Below are 10,670 nucleotides of genomic sequence, written 5' to 3'. Positions count from 1 at the left end.
AAACTCCCGAGAAGTGCTGGGCAGCCGCGACAGTGAGGACACTCTTTATCTGTCCAGATCAGGCCGGCTCGGTGCAGCAGTCAATAATTAATTCTGAATTTCCCCCATTTATCAAAGTGGCAGGAGCCAGAGTGCCTGGAATCCCAATCCCCAGGCTCTGTGCCCTGCAGCCAGCTGGAGCTAGACCCAGTGGTGGCAGAAACCAGGGCGGGGGACCCTTATGGAGCCTGGGAAGGGAGGGTGTCCTTGGCTCCCACTCCCTTACTCTGGGTTATTAAATGCTGCACGATCCAGCAGTGACCAGACCAGACCTCATCCCAGCCTTCTTGGTGCCCAGAGGCTAGTGGGGAAAATAACACATTGAATGAATAATAATATAAATAATTAATGCTACAAAGGAAGAGAACAGGATACTTTTTGAATGCAAAACCAAGGGGACTCGGTTGTTCAGAGCCTCCCCAAGGAAGTGACATTGAACCTGCAAAGCAGAGAGTGAAAGGTGAGAGGTGGGGAGAGGGTCTTCCAAATACAGAAACAGCACATGCAAAGGTCCTGTGGCCAGAAAGAGTTTCTCCCCCTCAGAGGTCAGCAAGGTGGTTAAGTGGGAGTGGAGCTCACAGCACAAGCGTGAGGTCAGTGCCTGGTCAGAGCCATCATGGTGAGGCCAACAGCCTTCAGTGGATAGCCAGAGGCCATCAGGGGAAGAGGCAGGAAGTTTCTCTGATGTTCCAGGGGATGGCAGTGAGGCTGTTTCCACCCCAGGTGAGTCAGAGAGCAGCCTGGGCAGGTGACTGTGACTTTCTTCTTTTTTCTTAGAACTGTTTTTCCGTTAGAGGATTCTTTCAAACCCATTTTGGCTTAGGGATGAGTCAGGATCTCTCTGCCTACAGATAGACCAGACCGTGCAAGCAACTTCCGGTCCAGCCACCTTAAACACCTCCCTCCTTGGGCAGGTTTGGAAACTGAGGCCCACAGAGGAACAAGGACCACCCGAGGTCATTCAGAAGAGGACTGGGGGGAAGCTCAGAGGAGGGGTTTCCAGGATCCCAGGAGCACCACCCCCACCCCCACCCCACACCGCCCTGTGGCTTCTGTCTCCTCTGCCGGATCTATAACTCCAAGAGGGCCAACAGCTGGGTGTCCCGGTCACCATGCTGTCCTCAGTGCCCTGCAAATTGGAGGTGCTTCATCCACGATTACAGAATGGGCAGTCCCAGCAGCTTTTGGAAACACCCCAGAGGTTGTGCTCAGAGGATCGGCAGGAAAGGGTATCCTTTCTGAGAGTGGATACGAGAGACAGATACAGGAATATGGAGAGAGACAGAGACAGAGAAACTGCAAGAGACATGGAGAGAGGGAGAGACAGCGATGGAGACAGATAGACTTGGAATGAGACAGTGGAGAGGCAGAGATCAAGAGACACAGAGAGAAAGAAGTGATCAATAGGAGGCAGATACATGCAGAAGAGACTGAATGGATGAAGACACAGGTTGGGGGCAGGCAGGGAGCCAGCAGGGTCAGGACCACCACTCAGAGGTATAGGACACTTTGTGTGAATTTCAAAAAGATTTGCCTTCTTGAGGCTCTCTCACCCCAGCTGGCTGTTTTTGTGCAGTGAACAACCTGGCCCACCATCTAAGGCAGCCAAAGCAAGGTCTGTCTTGGTATCTCCAGCAGCCAGCACAAGGCCAGGCACACAGAGCATGCTCTACATGTACCCGCTGAACTAATGGGCAAAGTTAGATAATGCCAGGATCCAGTCTGGGGTCCCAGAGAGAGGGAGGGAGGAAGGAGGAAGGGAGGAAGGCAGAGCAAAACCAAAGTGGGAAGTCTGGGCACCTGCAGTTTCTGACTGAGCCACAGATGCCTCCTCTGGGAACCACCTGGTTTACCTGCCACCCAGGAAAATTCCCCTCCAGCTTCTGGGAGCTCAAAGCGAGTGGGCAGACAAGGCGGGAGGCGGCCCCTCCCCTGGACGCCGCGGGCCCCAGCGAGAGATGGTGACTGCCAAGTCTCACCCGAAACTCCTCACGGCCCAGACTTGCTCCTGGGGTGGAGCCAGGAACCTGAGAGGCCCTGAGCGGGGACCAGGCTTCCCCTGTTTACATAGTCCAGAGATGGGAGGGGGCTGGCGTGGGGTCACCCAGAATAGGAGTCAAGGGCAAAGCATTTCTGGAGATGAGTAAGAGGAAAGAGGAAAGGACGTGCTTAGGGCTGAACTGTCTATGTAGGGTGAAACTGAAGGCCAAGTTAAGGAGACTGAACTTGGCTGTGTGTCCAAACACTTAATCTTTTATTCTATACACACTCAATTCAGTCCCTCTGTACCTAGTCCCAACCTGAGTGATCCTGGGGCCCCAGAGGTGACGCCTAAGACTGGGAGGACACACAGACCTCCCCGTTCTGTGGGTCAGGAAGGAGTGAGCCAGGCAGACTGGAGGCTATAGGACCCAGAGGCTGACTGGGAGAGAGCTGTTGAACCCAATGGAGGTTGGGCATTAGTGCCAGGACCTTGAAAATGTAGGAATACATCAGGTGAAAAAGACCCAAAAGCACATCCTGGGCAGAAAATACAAAAGTCTGGAGGTGTGTATAAATCAGACAAGTCTTTGACTTCCCTGGTGGTACAGTGGATAAGAATCCACTTGCAAATGCAGGGGATATGGGTTCGATCCCTGGGCCAGGATGATTCCACATGCTGCAGAGCAACTAAGCCAATATGCCACAGCTACTGAAACCTGTGTGCCTAGAGCCTGTGCTCCACGACAAGAGAAGCCACTGCAGTAAGAAGCCTGTGAACCGCAACAAAGAGTAGTGTCCATTCAGCACAACTGGAGAAAGCCTGAACACAGCCATTAAGACCCAGTGCAACCAAAAGCAAAAAACAATAATCAGAAAAGTGCTGGGAATGATCCAGAGTGTACAATAATGCTGCTGTGCACAAAAGGGTCAGGGCTGGACCAGAGAGAAAGATCAGACCTCAGACGGATCAGAAATGGCTGCATAAAGAAGGGGGCATGGGAGCTGGGACTTTGAAGGATGAAGAGGAGTTTGCAAACAGAAACAGTAAGGCATGCAAACTGAGCAGAGAGGCTGTGGCCTGAATTCAAAGAACATGATGATGGCATAGCAAAAGAAATGACTTGAGGAGTAAGATCAGTAGATGTCAGATTTCTCCAGATCCAAGCAGACTGCCATTCAGGCCAAGAAACCCAAGGAGAGTTCCCCCTGGCTCCTCCAAGCTGTATTAGGCCTGCTCCAACCACTGTTATCTCTCCTCTGTGGGTCACGGGTACTGTCTGCTTTGGGCCATGACAGTACTTGGTGGGGATGCTTTCCACAAGCGGTGCTGGGATCTCAGGCCAGGCTTGTCCCTCTCTGTGCCTCAGTTTTCCCATCTGGAAAATGGGAATGTTGGAAGCCACTTTTGCGGTTTATGTTCATCTCAGGACTGGGAGGACTCCAACTAACACTGTGAAGGGAGTAAAGAGATAACAGGAAGAAAGGAAGGGAGAGAACAATGGAAGAGAAAAGACTTGCACCCCTCCTCCAGGCCAATACCAAGTGACAGGTCCAACATTATTATATCAGAACACGGTGGAGCTGTCGAGGATTAAGAAATGAGTGGTGATTTGCATGTGATTTGCATGTGATTTGCATACTGTTTGTTAAAATGTCAAAAAAGGCCTGAAAATGCTTTCTCCCACCCCCACCTCAGCCAAGAAGCAGGAAACTCTCCCCCTTCCTCTATCAGGGACCTGTGCATGGGCTGGGGACCCTTCAGTTCAAGGATGGCCAGGGCAGCAGAGCCGAGGGGAACGGGGTGACCCTAGATGCTCCATCTGTAAAATGGGTCATAATCCTCACCACCACTGACGATCCTTTCAGTTGGCAGACTAGAATAAATGGAGGCCAGGCACAGGCCTAGGGACATAGTGAGAACCAAGGAACAGAGCTGGGGTGACTATTAAAAGCCCCACTTTCCTGCTGGGCCCTGGGGGGTGGGGGTGGGGGATGGGGAGTGGGCAGGTTCCTCAGCGTTTGCGTGACCCACCAAGGCCAAAACCAGGCAGGAGCAGGGGCCTGGGCTGCCTGGCCCCAGGGGGAGGAAAGCCAACCCGAGAGGCTTGTCTGAGGGGAGGCTAGCAGAGCCCCCAAGGCCTGGTGCTGTCCCCACCCAGTGGAAGACAAAGTCCGATCTGAGCGCTATTCTCCCCATGGCCACGATTTATTATCCATCTGTCCCTACCCTGGGCCCTGCAGCCAACAAAACTCTTAATTAAAACATTATTTCTTCCCAGACTTCTGAGCCTCTGCCCTGTGATGCCAGCACCCAGGGCATGGATGGAGCCCTCGAGAGCGCATGCGAATGGGCTACCCCGGGTGGTGGGTGGACTGCACAGAGGACCCGATGCCTTGCGGCCAAAGATCAGAAATACAACTGAGTACCCGCGTTCTACCTGGAGGGCCTTTTTTCTTTTCCCTGTCCCCACACCGCAGCTTGTGCAATCTTAATTCCCCAACCAGGGATTGAACCCTGGCTGGAAGCACAGCGGAAGCAGAGTCCTAACCACTGGACCACAGGGAATTCCCCACCCAGAGGGTCTTGTACCCAGAATTCCTACAACACACTGCCTGGAATAGTCTGGATCACCCCCATGATTATCGTCAATGTCTCAGCGCTCTGCCAGGCACAGACCCCCACCCATTCAACCAGAAGACCCTGTGCTGCAAGTGAAGGACGCCGACAAGGGAGCAGGCATGGGTGCAACTTGCAGAGAGGTTTGGGGGAGGCGGAAAGTGCAACCCTGGAGTGCTGAGAGAGGGCTGGTGTCCCCCAGTCTTCACCTTCAGTCATTTGAGAGTTCGTGAGTAACCGGCCACACCCATCAGCTGAGGCTCTTCACAGTAGAGGGGGACTGTGGGGGCCCCAAAGAGGACAAGGTGCTCACTGACTGGGAAGAAGGAAATCCAAGACTTCCTGGAGGAGGCTGCAATCCCCGGTGGACTGGAGCTGAAGACAGGGGTGTGAGAAGTGCTTCCAGCATGGGGCACAGCTTGGGCAGAGGCATGCCCGAGAGAACGCTCAAGGCAGGAGCTGGTGATGCCCACAAGCTCCCCTCGTCTCCACTCTATGCTTCTCCACATGTGACATTCTCCAGCTGCCTCCCAAGATGACACTGTGGATCCCCCTGGGCACTTGAAGCTCCAAGGTGGGAGCCATGGCCTCAGGATCACACAGCACAACTGGAAGGCTGGCTGGTCTGGAGCAGCAATGTCCTCAGTCCGTGTCAGGGACTAGGGCTCCATCAGAAAGGTCCCAGGTGGCGGGCAGCAGCTGGGCAGGCCAGTGTTTCACCATCTATCCTGGGAGCCCAGAACCTTGGAACAGCAGGAGGGAGGGGATAAGACAATTTCAATCCAGGCCCCAGTAAAAGGATGAAAGACCAGCTCTCTGACCAGTCTTTCTTCTTACCTTTCCCCTAATACCTGCCACCAGCTCCTCCCCTTCCATCACCCTGGTAGCCAGGGGAGCTTGGCACTTGGAGCCACCTGGTGGCAGTAACAAGAATTGCAGGCAAAGGGTGCAATTACACCAAACATGCCAACTAAAGTCCACTCTTTCAATGGCAGGAGGGGGAGTAACAGAACCCAGAGCACATGAGCAATTTCCCCAAGGACACACAGCAAGTCAGGGCAGCATTACTCAGGGCCACGTGTTAGTTCAAAGGGAAGGGAGAACATGAGGCCTGTGACCCTACCCCAGGGTCTAGAAGTGCAGGAATATGGAGAGGGGTGATGGTCATCAGAGATGAGTTCCTTCTCATCTCTGGGTCTCAGTTTATCCATCTGTGGTCTCCATAATCTCTAAGGTCCCTTCCATGTCCCAAGTACCAGAGAAACTTACCCTGAGTGAGGTCAAGGCTCCCAGGAGAGTCGCCTCCCCATCCCAGCTGCTCCTTCAGCCAGCACCTTTGGTCCCCTCGGCCATGGCTCCGCATCCTCCAACCCAGGTTACCTGCAGGAGGGAGACAGAAAGACACAGGTTACAGGCCAATGCAGCCCTCACCTTGGCACTTAAGTCCTCCTGGTTTTCTTGGTATCCAGCCAATGCATCTTTCTGCATCTGCCATGACTCGCTTCCACCCTAAAGATCCTCTCTCTTGTTTCCAGGAGCCATTAGGACTCCAGGAAGATGTTCTGAGCATCCTCTTCCTCACCCCCAGAGATCATACAGTCAATGAACATTTGTTGAGCACCTACTGTGTGCCAGGCACTGAACTGGGGAGACAGCAGTGAATAGGATGGACAACAATGCCCTCATAGAGTTTACAGTCTAGTGGGGCAGATGGGGTGAAAAGAATTAGTAAAATAGTAGCAAAAACAATCAGTGAAATATAGACAAGTCAGTTCCAGGGAGAAAGATAAAGCAGGTGTTGGTGGGATGCAGTTTTAAACAGGTGGTCAGGGAAAATTACACTGAGGATAAGTGCATAGGATAAGATTACACTGAGGATAATCTACACTGAATTAAGGCCTGAAGGAGCTGAGGGAGGGAATTGGAAAGCATTACAGGTAGAGGGAACAGCACTGCAAAGGCCCTGAGGTAGGACCACGCCTAGAGAGTTGGAGGAACAGCAAGTTGACTGTCTTAATTCAGCTGCCACCATCACTCACCATCACCAGACCGCCCCTCCGCCACCAGTCTATCCTTCCTGCAGAGGGCGCCTGTGAGGACCTGAGTCAGGCCACACCCCTCCTCTGCCCATAGCCCTCCAGGGGTCCCATCTCCCTTGGGGATCAAAGCCCAAGTCCTCCTCATGGCCCACAAGGTCCTGCATGACCTGCCCCAGCCCCTCCTTGCCCTCCCCTCCTCCCTCTCTCTGCCTCGCTTACTCTGCCCCAGACACAGGGGCCTCCTCACTGTTCCTCCAACACACCAGGTCCTGCCCCAGGGCCTTTGCATATGCTGTGCCCTCTGCCTGGAACACCCTCCTGCCTCCTCTTGTTCTCTGTTTAATCAGCTCCTTCACATGGTACTCTGAAATGTCAGCTTCTCTGAGACACCCTCCCCTGGCCACTGTTGATAAGGCAGCAACACCTCCATCACTCTTGACCTTCCTGCAACTTTCCACAGCACTTATTACAACCTGATATTTTATCACATATTTATTTGGTTCCTTGTCTGTCTCTCCCACTAGACTGACTGTAGGCTCCATGAAGGCAAGCCTAGTCTGGGTCTCTGCTGAATGCCAGTGCCCAGCACATGACCTGGCATACAGTAGGCAATTAATAAATGCTTATTGTATATTGAACACTGATTGTGTGGGCATTTGTGCATCATTCAGCTGCTAGGCTTTGTCTGGCCACTGTCAGGAACATCCTCTCCCAGCGCACCCCCATCTCCTCCTACCCCTGAGACCTTCCCTTGAGAGGTCCTGGAGAGGCAAGCCCTCCTACTGCATCTTGAGCCTTCAGGTATGTCATCTGAGACTACTGCTCTCAAAATAACCCCCAGGGACTTCCCTGATGGTCCAGTGGCTAAGACTCTGCGCTCCCATTGCAGAGGGCCTGGGTTCAATCCCTGGTCAGGGAACTAGATCCCACATGCTGCAACTAAGAGTTTGCATGCTGCAACTGAAAGATCACACATGTCACAGTGAAAATCAAAGATCTCAAGTGCTGCAACCAGCATTCGAGACCCAGTGTGGTCAAATAAATATTTTTAAAAAGCCACCCCGGGCTTGGTGGATCAAGCCTCTAGGGGCCCAGCAAGCATAACCCCCATAAACTCCAAGATTACACAGAAAGTTCCAGTTCCTCCCCCATCCACCATGTCTATCCTGGGCTCTGGGACCAGCCACTGCCCATCTCCTCCATCTCACTGTCCATCTAGCCAAGCGTCAGCCTTCACCATTTCCCAAAGCTGCCCCAGGGCTCTGCATTTGCTGTTCTCATGGCCCTTCTGCCCAACCCCACCCTCCTTGAATTGGGAGACCCACTCATCTCAGGTCACCTTGGCCAGGGGACCTCTCTGGATACCCCCAGATGGCCAGATCAGAGCATGGGCAGCAAGGGCAGCAGGAGTTTGTGGGGAAGACAGGGGTAGTGGGGGAAATGAACAGAGAAGGAAGAGAGACATACATACATATATAGAGAAAAACAGCAGAGACAGAAATGAATAGAGACACAGAGAAACAGAGAGAGAGATAGACAGAGACAGGAATTAGGAAAGGAAATGAAATTTAACAGGGACAGCACCCCCCAGAGAAGGACTGACGGAAAACAGAGAGATCAAGAGAAATGCAGGGGAGGCTTCAGAGAGGCGGACAGAGTGATAGAAGAAGAAAACCTGCAGGGGGATCGAGCGGCCCTCCTGACCTTTCTTGGCACCTGGCTCCCTCCATCCTTCCTTCGCAGCGGGTTCCCATAATAGCCAGTGCTTGGAGGGGAGAATGGGGGCGGCAAACACAGGGGCAAGAAGGGCCCCTAGTCCACCCTCCCCGGCAACCATCCCACCCACTCCACCCCATCCCAACCAAGCTCTCTCCTCGCCTCCCCCCAGCCTGACCCACTTCCCAACTTCCCAGCCCACTGGCGATGCCAGCCAGGCCCTGGGGTGCCCTGCTGTCTTGCCCTAGCACCCCCAGCCAGGACCCCAGCCAGGCCCAGCAGTGCCCTCCAGGCCCCATCCATCCTGACCCACCTCCCACCCAACCCGGGACGCCGGCCAGGCTCTCAGTTCCTTGCCATCTCCCCCATAGGCCTGACTCATCCCTCACCTGGGACCCAGCCAGGCCCCCTGTTCTCTCCCCATCCCTGACCCACCACCTCCCCTCTTCCACCCCGACCAGGCCCATCAGTGCCCCCCAGGCCCCGTCAATCCTGACCCACCTCTCAACCCATCACTGCAGTTCCCCGTAGTCTCCCCGGAGCCCTGACTCACCCCTCACCCGGAACTCCAGCCGGGGCCACCTGACCCCCGCCCCCAGGCCCCCTCCCCAGTTCCCAGGTCGCCGGCCCAGCCCCCGGCCACCTGGGGTCGCTGACGAGCAGAAGCACCGAGCCGTCCTGTAGTCGCACGTCGCGCACCGTCTGGTGGTCGTCCAGCCGCCGCGCGTTGTAGTAGAAGGTGCGCTTCCAGGAGCTCACTCCCTGACCCACGAGCTGGGCGCGCAGGTCGCTGAGCGTGTCCCGCGGCCGCACAGTGAGCGGCAGCAGCAGCGCCTCGTCCGCCAGGTGCACCTTGATGTGGTAGCGCTTCCAGCGAGATAGGCCCCGCCGCAGCCCCTCCATGGCTCGCACCGGGCGCTCGGACCCGGCTCGGGGCCCCGCGCGCGCGCGCGCGCGCCCGCCCTCCGCACCCACCCGACCGGCCCGGCCGCCAGCCCGCCCCCGCCGCGGCCGCGCCCCGCCCCGCCCTCCCGGGCACGCCCGGCGCTCAGGCTGGAGGCCCCGCGAGGGCGGGGCGCGGCGGGAGACTCGCCGGCCCCGCGCCCCCACCCACAGACGCCCCTCGGTTTACGCCGAGATGTATTAAGTGCCTACTGCGCGCCAGGCAGATGGAGGCGCCCAGGGAACCAGGGAATAAAACGTACAGAAAACAGCCGCATCATAAAGATAACTATGTAAATACACACTGCATCCGATCGTGGGAAGTGCCAGGCAGGGACTAGAGCCCCAGACTGGCCGGCTATTTCAGAGATCAAGGTCAAGGGAGGCCCCTCTGTGGAGGTGGCATTTGAATGGAGATCTGACGGAGGAGTGAGCCAGCCACGCCAAAGGTCACAATCAAGAGTGCTTACTGCATGCTGAGCTGGGGAACAGCCCGTGCAAAGGCCCTGGGGCAAGACCCTGCTTAGTGTCTTGGAGGAACAGTGAGGAGGCCTATAGGGTTAGAGCAGAGTGAGCTAAGGGGAGGGGGGGTGCGGTGGGAAGGAATGCAGCAGGTCGTGCAGGGCCTTGAGGGTCCACAAGCAGGACTTGGGCTTTTACCCCAAGGGAGACGGGAGCCCTGGAGGGAAGTGACTGAGGTTTGTATTTGTCACTCACATATCTGACTCTCATTTAGCCCCTTATTTCCTTGATGATACATTCAACCAGTACATTTTCTGTGTCCAGGCTGAGTGAGTGATGCTGTGCGCCAGAGAAATCTCAATTTAGTGCTATGCCTTCAAGGGTCACCCCACTGAAGGTCGGAGACACGGAGCAGGACACACAGATTCCCAGTGCTATGTGGTCAGGGTTTGAGTGGTAGAAGAGACCCCAAGCTGGAAAAGGCCAGTAGGGATAGATGGGTTTCCAAATGGGTAAGCATGGAGCACTGGGGCTTTGGCATATGAGTAGGAGTTCAACACTCCCACCAAGGAGTTACCTGTCCATGATCAACGACTGTTCAGCTGTGTGCCTAGCGGGGAGAAGCAAGAGTCAAGGCTTGTGGCCAATGACAGTCAGGGGAGGCTTGTAAGCAGGAAATCACCTACTCCCAGTTCCATACAGTCTTCTCCCACCCTGGCAACCCCTTTCTCAGGCTCCACCAGCCTCTCCAGTCTTACTTATCCAAGCACCCTCTTCCTGAAAGCCTTCCTTGATTGCTGCTTACCCCCATCCATCGCCATACCTGCCAGGACAGGACTGGCCAGTTCTGGGTGTCCAGAATGTTGACTTGA

The 10,670-nt window shown here is 55.1% G+C and overlaps 1 protein-coding gene and 1 non-coding gene across 2 annotated transcripts; one reads left to right on the top strand and one right to left on the bottom strand.

Moving 5' to 3' along the window:
- Positions 1-414: 414 nt before the first annotated feature.
- On the bottom strand, positions 415-9,365 carry TINCR (TINCR ubiquitin domain containing). The gene is made up of 3 exons (XM_070464894.1): positions 9,038-9,365; positions 5,909-6,019; positions 415-5,382 (listed from the first exon to the last, which is right to left on the bottom strand). Exons 1-2 carry the CDS (start codon positions 9,295-9,297, stop codon positions 6,016-6,018), a joined length of 264 nt encoding a protein of 87 aa, XP_070320995.1. The 5' UTR covers positions 9,298-9,365; the 3' UTR covers positions 415-5,382; positions 5,909-6,015.
- TRNAG-CCC (transfer RNA glycine (anticodon CCC)) lies at positions 7,525-7,597 on the top strand. Its single transcript has one exon. It is a non-coding gene; the product is annotated as a tRNA-Gly (tRNA).
- Positions 9,366-10,670: the final 1,305 nt, after the last annotated feature.

This window comes from Odocoileus virginianus, chromosome 3 (genome assembly GCF_023699985.2).
Source record: "Odocoileus virginianus isolate 20LAN1187 ecotype Illinois chromosome 3, Ovbor_1.2, whole genome shotgun sequence".
NCBI lineage: Eukaryota > Metazoa > Chordata > Mammalia > Artiodactyla > Cervidae > Odocoileus > Odocoileus virginianus.
This window is presented reverse-complemented; position numbering and strand designations above follow the sequence as displayed.